This window comes from Danio aesculapii, chromosome 3 (genome assembly GCF_903798145.1).
Source record: "Danio aesculapii chromosome 3, fDanAes4.1, whole genome shotgun sequence".
Classification (NCBI taxonomy): Eukaryota; Metazoa; Chordata; class Actinopteri; order Cypriniformes; family Danionidae; genus Danio; species Danio aesculapii.
This window is the reverse complement of record NC_079437.1, coordinates 39618377-39639662: the sequence shown is the minus strand read 5'-3', so window position 1 is coordinate 39639662 and position 21286 is coordinate 39618377. Positions and strand designations below refer to the sequence as shown.

Below are 21286 nucleotides of genomic sequence, written 5' to 3'. Positions count from 1 at the left end.
ACGCCTGGCCTCAACAACCATGCCACGTTCAAAGTCACTTAAATCATCTTTCTTCATCTGCCATGTGATTGGCTGATTACAAATTTGCATTATTGAGCAGTTGAACAGGTGTACCTAATAAAATGGCAGTGAGTGTATGTTTTACAAACTCAGCAATATGTCTAGGACCAGTACAGATTACTTTTGTAAAACCAAAAACACACAGTAGCTATACTTTACTGCAGTTTCTGAGATGTACAATTAAGACTGAAAAGCACCAAGAACTTTGATACAAATTATGACCAGATGTAAATGTCATCATTTTAGCACCTTTATCATAATGATTTGTATGATTTGCATGATTTGCATGATTTGTAAACTGATATTTTATATTTGCACATTATGATACAATACATCCAACAACCAACTCAATAATAAAACACTGACAGTACCAGTACGAGTGTACTAGTGTCGATTTCATACAAAAAACATGCACTTTCAAACCTGATTTCTAACGTTAGCATTTTTAGTTCAATTTTCAGGTTTTCAGATTGGTTTAAAATTGATGTCATGTAAACCTAAATCCTAACTGAACAAGCTACATTTGAAGCAAGAGTACATCATGAATATACAGTGCACACACCTATGGCAGACCCAACCATAAAAACATGAAGGTTTTAACAAATTCACAAATAGTCCACTTTTATTCCTTCTCTTTATTTGGTCAGAAAACTTACTACTCTATTAAAAAATCCAATAATCACTGTATAATAAACCTTTACATTTGTGCAATCTCCATCAGTACTATTTATGCTAGAGCTCTTTAACTGCATATCCTGACACAATGTTCAACACTTCAAAATCACAGGTAGTGTGTCAATAAAAATCAGCACACTAAATGCACTCTGGCATGTTTTTTTTTTTGAGTTGACCCGGTTCACAGGCTCTCAGGGGAGATAAAGGCCTGTTGAGTGATTACACGCCACACTAGCATTCATCCACTATACTTGTCCTTGATCACTTTAGCATGAAACAGATCTATACATGAATAATAAAGCCTGCAGAAGAACTAACACAGCCCTGATTGAATCCACGGTCAATGAGTGAGTTTAGATGTGTGCAATCGATATGCAAGAAGAGTGTGCAATCTTCAGCCATTCAGCTCTAGATAGTGTATTTTAATTACATTGATATTAATAGCTTATCTGCATTAGGTTCTTATTTAACATTTTTGCATCCACTTTTTACTTTTTTCTGCACATGATGACTGATTTTTACTTTCAAGGTTGCACTTCTGGTTACCCAATCAAAAATAACTAAAGAAAAACACTATATATAAAAATGTTGTGCTACAAATAATCCATATAGGTAGTAAAAACTGAGTAAAGTGTAATTTTGGCTTTGTGTTTTATTTTAACAAACAAGTAAATCATGTTAGACTGTGTACATATCTGTGGCAAAAGCTCTTGTGAATTCATTGTTTTACTCCTCCAAATTGTCCTCATTGTCTTGCCTACACTTAAAAAAAGATGTTTGCTACTTGTTAAAACTTATCTAAAATGAGCTGAAACAACAGAATTATGGAGATTTCTTTGGAAAACGTATGTTCAGTCTACTTAAATTAGTCATGTTAACTTAACGGATTTGATTTGGGACAACATGGAACTGTGAATTGTGTGGAACCCTGCATTTTTAACAATGTAAAGTAATATTCAATGTACATTCTTTTGGGGGTTATTCAAGATCTGATTGAAAGTATTTAGTTGATTCTAGTAAGCTGCCTTTAAACATTTTATGAATGAACTGAACTGAATAATGACTACTCATTGTACCCAGTTTTTAAAGCACTTGCAAAACATAATGGGACACAGAAAAAGGAACATATGTATTTAACCAATTCGAATTCCTTATTAGTGAAGGTTTCCTGTTCTTCTGCTGTTGTAGCCCATCCGCCTCAAGGTTTGACGTGTTGTGCATTCAGAGATGCTCTTCTGCATACCTCGGTTGTAACGAGTGGTTATTTGAGTCACTGTTGCCTTTCTATCAGCTCAAACCTGTCTGGCCATTGTCCTCTGATCTCTGGCATCAACAAGGCATTTGCGCTGATGGAACTGCCACTCACTGGATATTTTTTCTTTTTTGGCCCATTCTCTGTAAACCCTAGAGATGGTTGTGCCTGAAAATCCCAGTAGATCAGCAGTTTCTGAAATACTCAGACCAGCCTATCTGAACCATGCCACGTTCAGAGTCCATTAAATCACCTTTATTCCCCATTCTGATGCCCGGTTTGAACTGCAGCAGATCGTCTTGACCATGTCTACATGCCTAAATGCATTGAGTTGCTGCCATGTGATGGGCTGATTAGAAATTTGCGTTAACGAGCAGTTGGACAGGTGTACCTAATAAAGTGGCCGGTGAGTGTAGTTAAGACATTGTAAAATGTCGAATGTTGTTCTCTTCAATGAGCAGCCTCCATTTCTCAAAATAGTCAGGACAATCATAGACAATCGAATGATTAAAAGGTCAAAGCGGCTGGAAGTTAAAAATCATTAGCGCAATCTACATGCAGTAAATATGTGCAATCGTGGCTGCTGTAATTATCAGTGTGATGAGAGCAATCCTCTGAGGGGGTCTTAATGTCCTCGTGGACAGATCGGCCCGCTGCCCTGACAGACACCACGATGTAATCAACTCTAGACAGGACTCTCCGCGGGGAGCCACTGCATCTCATATATGGGAAGGGGTGAAAAAACACGCAAGCGCAGATTAGTAACAACACATCTGTCACTGCAGTACAGCGGCTGAGAGAAGGTGCACTTTGCTGCAGGTCACATCTAATACCCTTGATGGCATTTCGATTGTTTGTGTCAGTAATTATTGGAGTGAGTCTGGAAAACGTGCGATAAAAACGCATGACGGGGTCAGACTTACTGGTGACATCCAGGTAGGTGTGGACCTGAGCCTCTCCGGCTGAGTTTCTGGCGAAGCACTGGAAGATTCCGGCATCGCTGGGCTGCAGCTTTCTGACCTGAAGGCCCATGCTGGAGATGATCTTGTAGCGGGGGTTGTTGAGCTTATTGAGGGGCACAGCGTCTTTATACCACTCCAGCTTGGGCATAGGCACTCCTTGGGCAAGATAAAACAAAGCATGAGGGTCAGATGAAGGTAGGCATGGAACATTTGAGTAGAGCCTAAAACTGAATGTCAATTTAAAGCTTTTTAGTGCAACAAAAGATTACAGAGTGAAAACAACATTACATGATACATTAAAGACCTGTGAAAGACCTGTAAATAATGAATATTCAATCTTTTAGATATCATTTAGGAACCCTTTCCTAAAATGTTCTTGATGTTTATATTATTTGTTTGGATCAAAACCCAATTTACATTAAATCAAATATCATAAAGTGGCGACGAGGTGGCGCAGTAGGTAGTGCTGTCACCTCACAGCAAGAAGGTCGCTGGTTCAAGGCTTGGCTGGGTCAGTTGGCGTTTCTGTGTGGAGTTTGCATGTTCTCCCTGCATTTGCGTTGGTTTCCTCCAGGTGCTCCGGTTTCCCCCACAGTCTAAAGACATGTGGTACAGGTGAATTGGGAAGGCTAAATTGTCTGTGTGTGAGTAAGAGAGTGTGTATGGATTTTTCCCAGAGATGGGTTGGGGCTGGAAGGGCATCCGCTACGTAAAACATGTGCTGGATAAGTTGGCGGTTCATTCCGCTGTGGATTGACTGTGGATTGACCCTGGATTAATAAAGGGACTAAGCCGAAAAGAAAATGAATGAATGAGTGAATGAAATATCCTAAAGGGGTCTAAAAAGTTTTTTGGAAAATACTTTGCTTCTCTTCAATCACATTTTTCCTCAAGTACCTAAAATGACCTATAAATATTATATTAATATTATTTTGATATTATATCAATATCTGAAAAACCAAACCAGGACATTGCTTGCAGCACAACCGATTAAGACAAGGGATGCTCCGATCAGGATTTTTGCAGCCGATACTGAGTACCGATTCTTTGTCATGCTGATCGGCTGATACCGAGCACCGATTCTAATGCTCTAAAGCTTTATAATGCATAAAGCACATTTTCTCTCTAAATATGATACTTATGTGGAGATCTCGCCTTACCTAAGATAAGGATGCAGCATATAATCCCTTAAAACATCTCGTTTAACCATTTAGGTATGAACATGTCATGGCAGAAGCAGCTATAGAGAAAATAATATAACACAGAAATAACAATAGGCAATTTGTAAGAAAAATTACTAACAAAACAATTTGAAAACATTAAATAAAGAAGAATTCAACATGTCTCAATCAAGAAAAAGTTTGGAGTGCATATTTGATGCATACTGTAAGAAGTTAAAATGCACACCTATGAATCAATAACTTTTTTTACTAAAAAGAAACAGGCCTATAAACTACTGTTTATTGCAATAAGTATATTACAAGAAGTTATATTATTAAATGTTAATGAGTCGACGCCAGTGGTGTAGTGGTTAGTGCATCGAAACACGGCAACCTGAGTTCGATTTCAACTCGCGATCCCATACCGATCCTTCCCCTCTCTCTGCTCCCCACGCTTTCCTGTCAATACTCTCTACTGTCCAATCTAAAAAAGGTGAAAACCCTGAAAAAAATAATTATAAAAAAATTAAATGTTAATGAAAAAAATAATAAATTACATTTTTATTTATCTGATAACTCCAGTCATCTCTTAGTGAACTTGCAATATTGTCAAAAACAGAACTTTTAATTGTTTATATGTAAATATGTAAAAAGGCCTAAATACACACAAGACCATTCAAATATTTTACTCATCTCCAGCTATTGACAGCAGATTTCTCAATGAGAGAGAAGAAGGGATTTGCGCTTGTGATATCTTTACTGCTTTATTCATTTAACCTAACAAATGTAATGCTTAGAACATCACTGTTCCTTACACGATCTGTTCTCTTGTTAATTCACCCTCGTCGCCATGATTTCCAGGCATTTTACCTTGTTTTTGGAAATCACAGAACCACTATGAATATGTGGGAGACTCGCGGAGCTTCCAGGTCATAAGGTTGGATTGGACATACTGTACCCCCAATCATCATTTACCTCCTCATGTGTTGTGGCTGCTGTAGGCTATGTATAATATACAGGATCACACGTGCGTCTATATTTATATAGCATTATATATATATATATATATATATATATATATATATATATATATATATATATATATATATATATATATATATTATTAGATATATTTATATATATTTTTTTTGGATTATTGGGTTGTGTTCTTTTATTTGGTTTGTATAACAAATTAAAGCTGTTTTTTGGAACCACATCTCATAGCCACAGCCATATCGCTCTTCTTACAGACAATCAGAAGTTATTTTTTTTTTATGTCCAAGTTGCTCTTAATTTGGATAATTCATCTTAAATCCTTTTTATGAAGCCTAATAAACTTTACTAGTTCCTATAAAGCTGCTTTGTAAAACCTAAAGTTGATATAAACCAAGGCTAGGTTAATCATTAATGCTAATACCAACTAGTGCTGCTGAGATTTGTCTAAAGCACCATTATATTGTATAAACGTTTAAGCTTCAATGAATAATTTTGCTAACATAAAATTACACAATGTTTATCCCCATTCTTCCCTGTGGAAGCGAGGGTCTGCGCGGACAGCGTTGGTATAAACACTCCTTATTATACACGCTCAAAGGTCTATTTTTGAACATGCTGGCTGCACCCTTTGTGGGATATTAAAAAAGATGAAGTGTCAAGTGGAAATGAGACGATCTGAGGTCTTAAGCCTCCAAACAGATTCAGCTAGCATGCTTCTAAGAATATTCTGGCAGCTTGGAAAAGTGGACTCTCGGGGGGGATGATTTAAGCAACAGCTGAAAAAGCTAACAGAGAAAATCATCACTCGCTGCGGCTCTCGTCTGCATCAAGAGAAGGCCACCAGATTGTATTATTCAAACTCATTTAGCGCTCTTTGCCTGTGGTTAACGACTGTGTCGAGCTTCGCTCAGCACCAAACAGACGCAGATTTTGCCGTGCAAATTTATTTCCGAGACGTATCAAAAGAGCGAGGGGCTCCGGGCATGTGTTATAGTCTTTTCCTTGATCCTTTCTAGCTGGAGACTTGTGATTCTGCTCTGGAGAGATATAACTTCTCAAAACAAAAGGATTCCTTTCAATCCAGCCACATAAAAAAAGTGAGAACGGTCCCAGAAGCAGCACATAAGAGAGGTAATGGATTGATTCCACTTTCCGCTCTTGAGGATACGGCGCAGTGACTCGCTTGTTTTTATTTCTCACAGCCCATCTGATGCTGAGGGATCATTTTTACCCCTCGCCGAAATTGCAGCTGAGCCGAGCATGAACCTCAACGGACAAATATCATAAGTACGGTTATAACAGTTGGGCCGATTTTCCATTTCGGCACTATTAGAAAGCTAGAGAATATTTCTGGCAGAAAACCAATACCATTTCATCGGCCATTTTTCCACTCTATAATGATAATGGTTTAAGCCCTTTCCCATCAACACCTCATATCTCACAGCTAATCGTAAACTCTTCGCCACTCGCCCAAAAGGCCGCCATTTGTCTTCCAGGAAGGGATGCTGACATCCTCTAAATGTACAGATTTTATAAATCACCCCCAAACAGACCCGGGCAGAGTCTTTGGGGTTGGTTAATAGACCCGCGTGGAGCTCATGGGAGTTTATTCACCAAGGAGAGAGTGTGATGTGAAAATTGCTATAAATACTTTTACGTAACTAAGATTACTGACTACAAAAGCTCTGGGTGCTCAGGGGGAGGTTGAGGTGTATTGTGTGCCTATTGTGTGTAAAGCATATTGGAGAGAATACTTATAATTCTGGAATCAATTGGGTTTAAGTCCTGCATGTTAAGCACTCACCTCGAGCTTGGCACTGGATATCCACGCTCTTCTCCACCTCTCCCATCATCTTCCTCCTGGGCTCGGCGGTGAAATAGGGCACCTCTGCGAAAGCAAATCAGCTTATTTGAGAACACACTGATATTTCTCAACTGAACACAATAGAACAACGTTTTCCAGGGTATTGAAATTTATAAACGGCATCAGAAATAATCGAGCGATTCCGTCAGCGCAATACATTGTATTTTCTTAAAAATGGTATTTTCATTGAGCACAGATGGGCGTGCGGTAAAGTTAATCCATTTTCTGTAGCAAGTGAACGTTTACTGGAGCGAAAGTAATGAATTCATAAACATTGTCAAAATTGAAATCCTCTGCTTCTGTGCTAAATGTGGTCACGTGTCTTTGGCAAACAGACATGTGGACTGAGAGCAGTGCTGGGCATGTTTCACTCACCTAAAGCTCAACATCCTCGACTGTATTGTTCACTTCCTGCAGAGGCACAGATGGCCACTGAAACTTCATTTTTTCATAGCGCTGCAGTCTTACGTTATAGATTTCATGCTTATAAAACATCTGTTATGAGTTTGTAATGAGGTAAACCTGCTATTTATTATCTGCACATAATAGTGTAAACTGCTCTGAATTAATGTTGTTTTGTTTTAAAGGAACATTTCACCCATAAAATACATGATTTGCCTCAGCAGAAAATAAAGGCAGATATTAGGCAGAATGTTTAAGCTATCCTTTTACACATGTAATCCATGCAGTAAATCTTAAGTATTCTAAATTCATAACATCTGTTCCTAACATTACATTATCTATGTTTATGTCATATAACCACAAGCTTAATGGTCAGCTGCTAGACAAATAAAAATCAATCAAAGTCATTTTAAACAAATGAGTGGAAAATTGCCCTTCATATTGCTTCAGGATAAATCTCAGCATATTAAATATAGGTGCATACAAGTAGCTCAATGATCAAATGAATCCTACTCTAACATACTAATATAACTTTAAGTAGTAAATAACATGCATTAGCTGCAAATTAGGCCCTTTTTAGAGGGTCTGCCTCTTATATTTTGTATGAACAGATTGATGAATAACACATCTCCACTTCTTTCCACTTTAAAAAAATATGCAAAAGATGGATTTAAGTGATTTATATCTATGTTTGTAGATATTTAAGAAACATGCTAAGTGAACATTCTTGTTTATCTGAAAAACAATGCTGAAGTCAGATATTCTGCTTTAAAAATGTGCATTACGTGCTGGAACGTCTGTATTGTTTCGGTAATTTAACCTGTCCACTCTCAGTTTAGCCAAAAATATTTCAGCCATGTATTTCAGTCAGAAAGGCTCTCAAAGCATACATCCGTGACCGAAATGCGACCTCCGGTGGACAGTAGCAACCTCCGAAATGAGATGCAGATTCAGAGTTCCACATGAGGTTATTAATTGGCAAATAATATAAATATTACGAGCATAAACATTAAGTGAGCAGGTTACATTGTAACCCCGTGTCCTAACAACACGCTACGTGATGAGATTTGCAGTGATAAGAAATGTGGCTGTTTGCACAAGACAAAACACCACAGAAATTTAAATCCAGCCATTTAGAAGCACCGAATAGTGCACTTACTGCACTCCAACGAAATGGTAAGGTTTATAATCTAATTAATACATATTAAACCTCTTTAACCTTATTAAATGTAGATGCTATATTATTGATATGTGTTGGGCACACTTCTCAAGTTCAATTTCAAATGGTTCATTTAATTTTCAAGATCTGAGGTGAACTATCTGCTGCTGCTTTCAGTAGTATTGTAATAGGCATTCAAACTCACACTGTTAGCATTCACACTGAATAAAGCGTGAGGTGTACCTGAGGTAATCATTGTCAGTTTATTCTGTTGATCAGCTGCAAAAAATAGAAGCTGTTCCTAATATATCGATTCCTCCTTTTAATATAGAAAATAGTGCTTATATCGCATGCTGTTCCCTTTATTTAAAACATGGTTTAAATCGGCCTTCAATCAGACTTTAGGATCGACAGTTAGGCACACCGCTGTTGGTGTTATCAATCTGGCAACCTGCACTTGCGTATGTTATGAACCAGATGAGCAATACAAGTTTAACCACTGGGTGTCAAACTTACATACTGCACCTTTTAACATCTGAAGATATCCCAGTGAAGCAGCAATATCAAGGTTTTTCCCAAACTCACAAATACTTGCTAACATTTATTTACTAATTAGCTTATGAAGCTAATTAAAAATTTCCAAACGAACTTTACTGATCCCTCGGGTTCTGAAAAACAACTAATTTTGTCTGTGCGAAATAACACAGCTATTGGAAAATTAAAGTGAAAACGTCAATCTGTGCAATAAAGTCTGCTGGGAATGCTACACTCAGAGAAGCTGTCAATCACAGCGATCAATCACAACATCAAAGTGGTGTGTGTATAACACTCAATAACTTACTAGAAGCAAACATTCAAGAAAAAAAGCACACTTGAACATACATCAGCATTATTTAAAGCCTAATTAACTTTCGTGCAACCAATGGTGTGGATTTGGGGGTGGGCCTATCTGTCTGTCCAATGGCAGAAATGCGAAAAAATACACACTGCACCTTTAAGTGTTATCTATTGAAATAACACTGATTAGAAAATGCAGCTGAATAAAATGCAATCTTAGCTAATTTCTTACTTGAATCAGTTATTTAGCTGCTGCAATCAAGGACGTCGGAGGGGAAAAGCACATTTGTAGATTTATTTTCTATAAACCATTTGATACATCTTTTTAATAGTTCTAGAAGGAATAAATATCTTCTAATGTACAGCTTAAGAGAGACATTATTGTAGAGATTTACATTTATGGGACAGAACTATGACGCGTGTTTCTTCTGGAAAAAGCCCGTCGAGCGTCAAAATTCTGAAGCGCATCTTTTACATAAATAAGCAGATGAATACATGCATACTTAAAGATCTTTGTATATAATTCAGACCAAGAGACACTAAGCTGTTGAAGTATGTGCAGCGTAACACTGACAGCCCACATTCATCAATTCACATCCACTCAGACTAGTCCGGTGCAATATATTCCTGCGGCTATGGATCTGTCCATCTATACATATGTATTGGACTTCACATGGAGCTCAGAGCACCTGTCAGGTGGACTCTCGAACGGACACCGATGTGAAGTGAAGAGAAGAGAAGGCATAAATATTTAATATGCTGTTTAACTCGATGGCTCTCTGCATTTAACTGTACAGGGACAAACTGTACTGCGTATAGCCCACTCAGTACATGTTAAATATATGCAAAGACAGGGAAAGCTGCCGGATTCAGCCTGACACATGCATTAATCAGAGCAAAAGCTAAAGCTAAATCATTTTGGAACAGCTAATTGAGAAATTGAGATATTGTGTTGTATGCTGCTGTCTCTCGCTAAGAGACGAAGATAAATTTGGGCTAGGGATTCATTTCTAGCACAGCAAGTGGTAAACAAGTGTTGCACAAAATAATAATAATAATAATAATAATAAAGTATGCCTTACTTGTTCATTTACATACTAAAACAGTTATGCTATGTTATAATGAAAGATAAAAAAATAAAATAAAAATAAATGGATGGATGAAGTAAATAAAAAAAAATCAAAACAAACAAAGCAATGCATGAAAACTGTACATTTGGGTTATGAATTAACTTCTTGTGCAGCATGTGGTTAAAAAATGTTTCAGAAAATAAGGAAAAAAAGGCCTTACTAATGTATTTGTTTCATTAACATAATAAAAAAATGATACTACATAATAATAATTTTTTTAAATTAATTAATTAATTTATAAATAAACTAAAAAACAAATAAATACATTTGAGCTATAAATTATTTTGTGGTACAGCCTGTTGTACTTAAATGTTGCAGAAAATAAAAAGAATAATTATTATTATTCATTCATTCATTCATTTTCTTTTCGGCTTAGTCCCTTTAATAATCTGGGGTCGCCACAGCGGAATGAACTGCCAACCAATCCAGCATATTTTTTACGCAGCGGATGCCCTTCCAGGTGAACATCACTGGTAAACACCCAACACGGGGAGAACATGCAAACTCCACACAGAAATGCCAACTGACCCAGCCGAGGCTCAAACCAGCAACCTTCTTGCTGTGAGGCGAGAGCGCTACCCACTGCAACCTATAATAATAATAATAATAATAATAATAATAATAATAATAATAATAATAATAATAATAATAATAATAATTAAAGCTGCAAACATCGATGAAAGGGACCTTGCACCCGGGTTCACCCCTGCCCGGTGACCTTTGGATGACAGAGCACAATGGACTTTAATAATTTAAATAGATAAATATAAAAAATCCTGACAATGTTAGCTATTTGTGTCATCGGGGGCCACTTCGTCAAATGTGATAGGTGGGGCTGACGAGTCATTCTCCCACACCCACTTTCGATACCTATAAATTTTCACCACTTCTAATGCATGTGCAAAGTTTTGTGACCCTCAAAATTGTGATTTATTCTAGAGCAGGGGTGCCCAAACTTGGTCCTGGAGGGCCGGTGTCCTGCATAGTTTAGCTCCAACTTGCTTCAGCAAACCTGCCTGGAAGTTTCTTGTAGCTTGAATAGTTGGTTCAGGTGTGTTTAATTGGGGTTGAAACTAAAATTTACAGGACACCGACCCTCCAGGACCGAGTTTGGGCACCCCTGTTCTAGAGAATAATAATAATAATAATAATAATAATAATAATAATAATAATAATAATAATAATAATAAATGGAGCAAATCCAATAGGGCCTACAGTACGCACCGTAGGTGTCGGTCCCTAATAATAAATAAATTATTTACAAATTAACTTAATTTAAAAAGGTGACGCAGTGGCACAGTGGGTAGCACTGTTGCCTCACAGCAAGAAGGTCGCTGGTTCCTCAGCTGGGTAAGTTGACATTTCTGTGTGGAGTTTGCATGTTCTTTCCATGTTCGCATGGGTTTCCTCCAGGTGCTCCGATTTCCCTCACAGTCTAAAGATATGCGCTATAGGTGAATTAGGTAAGCTAAATTGTCTGCATTGTATGTATGAGTGTGAATGGAAGTGTACGAGTGTTTCCCAGTGATGGGCTGTGGCAGGGCATCTGCTGCGTAAGACATATGCTGGCAAAGTTGGCGGTTCTTTCTGCTGTGGCGACCCCAGATTAATGAAGGGATTAAGCTGAAAAGAAAATGAATGACTAAATAATTAATAAAAATATATAGTAAAAATAAATAAAACATAAATAAAACATTATTATTATTATTATTTTATTATTATTATACATAATAAAAGACTATATACATGATTAAATAAAAATTACAAAATATTAATAAGAGTTATCAAGTAATAATAATTGTTATCAATTAATTAAAATGGTTTTCGTTCTATTCTATTAATAACATTACATTGATACTGTATAATGCACAGAGATGTTAGCAGAAGCATCTTTCTTCTTCTTCTAATGCATCGAGCTGTCCTAAAGATACGATAACACCAACATTTATCTCCTTACTCGCCGCTATTTCAAAAGACTACAAATTATGTGCACTTTCTGTTATTAAGTAAATCAAATGACTTGGAAATGGGTCCGATGGCACTTCGGCTCTGTGTATTCAGGATGATCCTAATGTGCAGCATTACCTGGTGATATTCTCATAGAGCGCTGTGACCGATAGCTGTAATGCCTGAGGCTCTCCTAAAAGCTCTTAGCTCAGCTAATACAGTGTGTAATTTCAGGTTTTATGCGCAGTAATGTAGTGCTATATCTATCAGTGGGCTTTGCTGTTCATCACTCCCCACTGAGTGGAACCATTAAGACAGCGGATTTTCTCCACAGATGTACAGCTGTGAAAGCATTGTGTCGGAGAGAAGAAATGGAGCTTTTATTGGACAAGGTGTTTTACCTGTGATGGAGAGGAATGCTCTGGCTTCTGCTGGTTTTACGCTGCTGTCCAAGAGCAAGGCCTCACACACGTACATGCCTACGTCCGTACTCGTTGGGTTGATGATGGTCAGTCGTCGGCCAAAAGAGCCCACGCCGCTCGCCACTTCCACACCGTTTCTCCTCCACACCAAACTCAGCTTCTCAACCGGACTGTGTAACAAAATATCACTTTTTGAGAATTCTGCTGAATTCAAATTGTTAGTAGAGTGATGTTAACTATAGTTAGATATATACAGTATGAGTGACATATGTACAATGTTGTTGAAATTATGCAAATGAGTTAAAAGAAACAGCAGAAGCAATTTAAAAGATAGTAATTTAAAAAGTGAAAGTGAAGGCTTGTTACAAGATAAAACTAGATTTTTTTCTATTCATAAACAAACTGTATTGAAGAAAACAACAACACACACAGATAATGTCCTGGCAGAAAGTTAAAAGGTAGTTTTATTGTCATTTTTGTGTCAACTTTCTTTTATGTTTAAAGCAGTTTTTTTTTCTTCTTAAAAAAGGTACATCCAAAATCAGAAAAAGTTGGAACAGTACAGAAAAACACAAATAAAATCAACAACAGTGATTTTTAAATTTACCATTGACTTGTATTTCATTGCAGACGATACAACAAACATTATTAAATGTGTTCTTCATTATTTTTATTGTTTTTTTTATTTTTTATTTTGGTTATTGCAACACATTTCTTAAAATGTTAGAACAGTAAAGCATTTACCACTTTGAAAAGTTGCCATTCCTTTTCACAACACTTAAAAGATGTTTAGGGACTGAAGACACTAAGTGATGAAGTGTTGCCGGTGTAATTTTGTTCCATTCTTCCTGCAAACAAGTCTTAAGGTGGGCAACGGCCAGTCGTATTTTGCGCTTCAAATGCACCACACATTCTCTGTTGGAGACAGGTGGGGCTGCAGACAGGACAGTCGAGTACCTGTATCCTCTTACTCTGCAGCCAGGACTTTGTAATATGTGTAGAATGTGGCTTTGCATTGTCTTGTTGAATACATATATATGACATGATAGACCCCGGCCTTTGGACTTTGCTGGTAACAGTCTGGCTGATCCTTTTCTTCTTCTGGAGCACAGCGCTTCTGGACACTGTTAACATAGGGCTTCCTTTTGGCACAGTACAGCTTTAACTGGCAATTGTGGATGTAATTACATATTGTGGTACTTGGAAAAGCTTTGCCGAAGTAGTCCTGAGGTCATGTGGTGATACCGCTTATAGATGAATGAAGATTCTTTATGCAGTGCCACCTAAGGAATCGGAGATCACAGTCGTTAAGCTTAGGCTTATGCCCTTGTCCTTTACGCACTGAAATTCCTCCAGATTCCTTGAATCTTTTAATTATGCTATGCACTGTTGAAGGTTAAATGGCAAACTGGCGATCCTCTGCCCAACTTTGCTCCTATAGGACTAGACCTTTTCTTGGATGCTGCTTTTGTACCAAAGCATAATTACAATCACCTGTTGGCATCACCTGTGTCAAATCACATCATTATTTAACCAATTACCTGATTACTAGCCAGAAACTGCTCCTTTTCCCCAACTTTATTTGGAATTTGTTGTAGGTCTGAATGACAGGAAAGGAAGTATATTTACATACGAAATTAAGTTGACCAGACAATATTTTGTGTTCATATTGTCTGCAATGAAATACAAGTCAATGTAAATTTGTAAATCACTACTTTCTTTTTTATTTGCGTTTTCCATACTGTTCTAACTTTTTTTCTGATTTGGGGTTGTAGTAGAAACCAGACCGTAAATTCAGTTTTTTTTTTTCATCAGATTACTTTTTATCATCAAAACAATGACTAAACGGGAGATAATTTCACAAACGACTTGGAATGCAGGTGTAAATTCATGTTTATAAACAATAATCTGTCACATTTTATCACCTTGTTTTTGAAAGGTTACTATTTGCATATTCAGAAGAATACTGCAAATGAATTAAAGTAATAATGCAACATAAGCAATGTGCACATTTATAATATAATTAAACTCTGCCACAAAACCATGATTACAGTTACAGTCTAACTGGACCATATTACCTGAGTGATTGTCCAGTTTTTTAGAGTGTTACTTTAACAACAGCTATATTAATGGCTTTGAAAGGAAGGTTAAATGGAGAACGACAGTGTGAATATTGATTGTTGTGAACCCGTTAGAGATGAATGAATATTAAATGAACTGTGGTGCTGCTGGGAACAGTGTGTGTCCATATAGCTGTACTCACCGTGCATTAGCTACACACTCCAGCGTGGCCTCGCTGATCCCAGCCACAACGGTCGTGTTTCGGGGTGGGATTACAATCACTGGAGCCACAGGGTCCGCCGGAGCCTCTGAATCTACCACGGGGACAAGGTTAAAACAAGAGTACTTTAGATTTATATTTGACTCTACAATTAATGTCATTTTAAAAAGTTACACAAGGTCTATAGTGCGCTTTCAGACACACCAAGAGAACCTCCAAGTGACCAGATCACCCAAAATGAATATTATTAGCTGATTATTTGTCAACTGCCACTTTTTTGAGTGTCAAAAGCATATATGTACAGTATAGGAAAAAAATTATACTTTAACTATTGCTTAGGGTTGAACAATATATAGTTTCAGCATCAATATGTGAGCATGTGCAATAGACACATCGCAGGATCTGTAATGTAGAGTCAGGATCACAGTTGACCAGGAGCCTACAGCCACAAAAAGCATGTGATTTATTGTGACACCTTGCATTAACCAAAAATTTACCAAAAATGTTATAATTTGCATGTGTTTTTGAGGTCTCTGACTAAGTATTCCAGTTAAGTGTTTGTCACAAGAATTTATATGTTTGTAAATTAAAAAAGATTAATAAAGACATACAGTGCTATTTTACATTTGATAACTTCAGTTTATGTGCCTGAATACTTTTAGACTCCCAGAAAGCTCTGTTTATTTTATTTGTATCTTTGCTACTGTATCATCAATGCTTGTGATTGGTTTATTATATTTCATGCATATGTACTGGCCTACAAAAACATCCAATTAATCTGAAATGACAAATTCTTTCCAAATACAACCATTCAAGTCATCTGGAATTGTACACAATGTCGCAGTATGTATCGCAGAAAAATACAATAACGCAGCCCTGCTATTGATAGTGCATTGAGGTCTTTTAAAGCCAAATGATACATTTATGCCTAATGTTACCAAGATTGGGAATGTTACCTTCTGTATGCAAGTATGTTCAGGGTGCAAATTATGCATTGACATTGGGGGGCAAGTTCTTTGATTATGTTTGGTAATATGCCTCAGTGAACCAAAGTTAAATATTTAATTCAATTACATTAAACTTGTTATTATGTTTTCAGTGTTTTGAGGGATATTGAGTGGCTCTCAATGACATTTGTGATATTAAATAAACCTATTAATGGATGACCATGAAAGACTGCACATAGTTTACATTTTACTGTTTAACTTCCATGTGCAAGCAAGTGTATAATAAAATAAAAACTATACCTCTTGATTTGCCGCACTAAATTAATATATTTTGGCTCAAACATGCATTAAAAATGGTATGAACCATTATAGGGGTGGTCAAATGTATATTTAAGTTATCTATTATTTTAATTATGAATATTATTTAAGATACAAATCAACCAGCAACCACCCCCCCCAACCCCCCGCATACATCTTGTTTTGATGTCCTTCAGTCAAGTCAAGTCAAAGTCAAAGTTTATTTATAAAGCGCTTTTTAAGAACAACAAGTGCTTACCAAAGTGCTGTACACACTTACACCATTTAAAACAAAGGACAAATTCAACAGACACATGACTCTCATATGGTATTAAAAGCCAAAGAGTAAAATGGGTTTTAAGACTTGATTTAAAAACAGAAAGGGTTTGCAGCCTGCCTAACGTAGGGAGGCAAATTATTCCAATGTTTGGGGTCCACCACTGCAAAGGCACGGTCCCCCCTGGTTTTTAACCTTACGCGTGGAACAGCCAAAAGTAGCTGATCAGTACATCTAAGTGCCCTTGATGGAGTGTACAATTGGATTAATGAGGACAAGTATCTTGGTGCTAGTCCATTTAGGCATTTAAACACCAAAACTAAAATCTTAAAATGTATCCTAAACTGTACAGGAAGCCAATGAAGAGAAGCCAGTATAGGTGTAATGTGGTCCTGTTTGCGTGTCCCCGTCAGCAAATGTGCAGAAGCATTTTGCACCCTCTGCAGACGAGTAATGGAAGTATGGCTAATACCCACACAGAGGGCATTACAATAATCTAGTCGAGTCGAGATAAAAATATGTATCAGGGGGGATTAAGCATTAATTAGGGGGGTCTGACCAACCCAAACCCCCTGTAATTCACACCCTGAGTATGTTACTGTATTCATGTAAATATACAGTATACTGTCTGTATATGCTTTTTCACTCAAATGTCAGCAGCTGTTGACTAAAATAATTCAATAAAAGAGTTCACCAATTACTAAGATTCAGCTAAAATTGTCTTTAATATTACACTGAAGAAATAAAATGTCACCTAAACCTTAGAAGATTTTCAGTTTTAGGTGATCTAGTTTTTTAATTAGTCTGGTTTGATTGATCCAAAACTCCTACTAAAAGCCTCAACAGTCCCTGCAGGCACAGGACGTCAACATGACGTCATATTGACATTGCACCCCAACATCATGGGGATACTGGATTTTGTTTGTAAATGAAAATCAGGTTGACATCAGAACTCAACGTCAGGCCAACGTCAATGTCCAATGTCCAACCTAAAATTAACTAAATATCAACATCTAACCATGTTACAATTTGACATTGTGTGGACGTTACCACTATGACCACATGATTTCAGATGTTGGACTTTGGTCACTTTATAACACAACCTAAAATCAACCAAATATCAACACAAGTTGACATCATTATTGGACGTCAAAGTAATGTTGTCCCTAGACGCTGGCTAGACATTGATTTTTGGCCAACCTGACATCATGACCTAAATCTAACCTAATATTAAATGTCTTATAATGTTGTATGCCTGCTAGGGTTTGACTGGCTTAGGAAGGTTTTTTCTTTCAGCAATGATTCTGAATGCATCCGCTTGTTTACATTAGTCATCAATTACACATGTCTCAAATATGAATGCATTTACCTAATAACATAAAACAACAGTTTTGACATTAGGGATCTATCAGCGGGATCTACACTAAATCTGCCCAGCATGCGTTACGGCATTTCCACTCTGAAAAAACAAAAGCCAGAGCTCTCTTTATGTTTTATGCTTGCCTGACGCCGAATGTTTTGAATAATGAATCTTTTGGCAGTCGTCCTGTAACATGCTCCAAACAGTGGGATTTCTCTCCTCCCCCTCCTCCGGGCTGTTATGTGAAATCATTCTTGCATGAAATATGCTTTTTACATTTTTAAAATGACCCAAGCACGTCTCCCGTCTATAGTGAAAAATTAAATACTGCCTATTAAATCAGCTTCATTCTTTCCAGAGGAAAATTAAGAGAATATCTAAATATTGAAATGATATGATAATGAGGATTTAAATAACTAAGGCGAATGCCAGAATTCGGGCCCCTTTGATGTCGAATTTGACGAAATGCATGAAGGAGCTGCTGCACTTTCTGTCAAGAAATTGGAACTCGTCAGTTACTTCACGCAACGCTGTCTTAAAATGGACGGGCCGCTCCAATTACAGATCGCATCGGATGTGACTTATTAAATATGTCAAGAAGCATACAGAGACCATAACCACATATTCAGGACGGAGGGAAACCAAATGTAATAGCTTAATTGAAAAATTGGCCGAGCTTTAATCTGAATATTGTCAGTGACCTTTAATATTCACAAAAAGAATATTAAAGGTCACTGCTAAAGATTGCATTTCGCTTTATGATTTATGTTTGCACTTTGGGCTACATCTCCAGCAAATATTACCATGCTGCAGGGCTGAAATATTTCTCGACAGACAAGGCAAACTTTCTCTTTACAATATACAAACAAAGTGTGGACCAACCCAAATATTTCACTGAGGTGAAAACACCGAAAGCGCCATGCGGTATTCTCACATATGTAATGCTAATTCAAGCTAAATCTCGAACACAGTGTAAACAGGAACGCAGTTCGTGTAAGTAAACCTCCAGCGGGCTTTCCTGTTGATAACAGCCGAGACTGAAACAGATTGCATGGAGCACATGGGCCTCCCTCCCTCCCTCTGTATTTGCAGATGGGGGCAACTCTTTGCAATACATTAAGATATTATTGGAAGACTCATATTTGCTTTTGGAGCAGCGAGAGAGTGAAAATCATGCGGTGTGATCATGTGTGAGGCGTGAAGTGTGTTTCTAGGGATCCTGCGATTGCTTACTTCTGCTTCAGTGAGTACGTTGCCTCACCTGTGGCCATGGGAGGCAATAATCTGACCAAATTCACCAGGGATGGGGGTAAACAACGCAATTCCCCTTCTTTTACCACATGACCACCATTGGACAAATGAGCCAGATGCCAGTTTCTACTTTCAAGGCATTTGGGGTCTTCAACTTCATCTTTTATCTATGTAAATTATATTAGTCTGTGAATATTAAGTTATGTTATCTGCTTTTTCATTCTTATTTATGCTTATCTCGACTGAGACTCATATAATTGTATTATGGCGGTTCTTGGACTGCAGAATCTTTTTTGTTGAATAGCTTGCTATGGGATTCTTGTGATGAAAAGAAATATTTTATACAAAATAATGCTGTTTTGACTTGCACAGTATTATTTATCCTGTATCAAATACTTTCTTCATATGGAAGTAAATGTATATTTTCTATTTTGGTTTCTTCGAAATATATTTTGTGTTCAGCAGAAGATATGCACCCATGAAGGTTTGGAAAAGGTTTAGGGTGACTAAATGATGAAATAATGATAATCATGATCATTTACTTTTTTTGTAGACTTTGGTATGTACTGGACCTAATCAGAACCGATTTTGTTTTCAGTTTTGATTTTACTGCCACTTACAGCAAGGCCTGAGCTCTAAACTAAAATCAGAGGCACAGGTAGTAAATGACTGGACATGTGCTTTTATATATATGATAGAGCAACCCAGTAACTCACAAGAAATAAACTGCTGCCCGTGTAATAAAACTTCTACCGTGTACGTAATGTACATTCAGCTTGCAAATGTGTTTTTTGCGATACTTAGTTTGTCTTCAAGGTGTCAGCACTGAACCCAGGCCATTGTTTGTTTCATAGTTAAAAAAAAAGAAATGGAGAGACGGAACAACAACAACACTAAAGAAGACAATCAGAACAGACACAATGTCCGAAATCGCATACTTCCATACTACTGTATATACTGAGTCATTCCATGAAACTGGTGGGGTAGTGAGTTAAACGGGGGGACACGCACAAATCATAAAATATTTACAAAAATATATAAAATGTATAAAAATAAATATTTATATGGAAAGGAAACACATATAAATCTCAAAACATTAAAACTTTGGGAGGAAAAAGGTAACTTATTTGATGTTATTTTAGGCGCAAAAGCAATGTTAGTCAGCACAGACATGTGAAATGTGTTATGTAATAAAAAGTATTAAAAAAAAGAATGTTACTCTTTGATAATAATTATTTATAATATATCATGTTAGCAAGAACCCTTGAATTAATTACTTTAAGCTATGGAAACACATTTTAGGACATTTTTGTGCCTCATGCAGCTCATCAAATGCTACGGACACAAATGGCACCCGTTTCATAGACTCTACTATGTGAAAAACTGTATGTGAGCTGAGTTGTACAGTATGCCCAAAGTAATAGCATTGAAAAACAGTAGACAAAAGGTCCCCGGATGATGAAATTGTTCAGTGCACATCGAATGGACACTTACTATCCGAGGTCACAGGAGGAAATTTATGAATGGGAGTGAAGTGACAACTGATGCAGGCCAGTCATGTGATTATGACAAATGGCAGATGCAGTATGTATGAATTTCATTCACATTACCCACATTCATGCTATGTAGAATATACCTTTCTATTGTCATGAGTCAACTCAAGCTGTATGCGAGTTTAGATGCAGCTAATAAGTTGACAAGCGTATGTGTGGAAAGGGGAATAGTGGATATCATTACGTTTTTATCAGTTACTTTCATGAAAATGCACAACACTTATTGATGAAAGTTGAATGATACATACAATGTTATGTATGCTTAATACTATTCTGTGAAAATGTAATATTTACAGTATATTGAAATCTACTACGTACTCCATCCTTAGTTTGGGATGGTCATTTTTGAGAAAATGCTTGACTTGAGGAAAGCAAGGACACCGATATAGCCTCGGAAAACTTTTTTTACAGATATCTCATTTTGCATGCTAGCTTTAACATTTGAAACATAATT

At 37.0% G+C, this 21286-nt stretch overlaps 1 protein-coding gene across 2 annotated transcripts in view; it reads right to left on the bottom strand.

Moving 5' to 3' along the window:
* sdk1a (sidekick cell adhesion molecule 1a) overlaps positions 1–21286 on the bottom strand; it is a 637737-nt gene that overhangs the window by 170626 nt on the left and 445825 nt on the right. Inside the window, exons 1-3 of one of the 2 annotated variants that reach the window (XM_056453952.1) lie at positions 12846–13015; positions 6910–6993; positions 2911–3105 (exon numbers count right to left, since the gene is read on the bottom strand). The exons of the other annotated variant lie outside the window; for it this stretch is intronic. Of the exons in view, the coding sequence (XP_056309927.1) occupies positions 2911–3105; positions 6910–6993; positions 12846–12921 (355 nt within the window). The 5' untranslated portion in view covers positions 12922–13015. Of the gene's footprint in view, positions 1–2910; positions 3106–6909; positions 6994–12845; positions 13016–21286 lie in introns of those variants that run through there. 2 annotated transcript variants of the gene reach the window in all.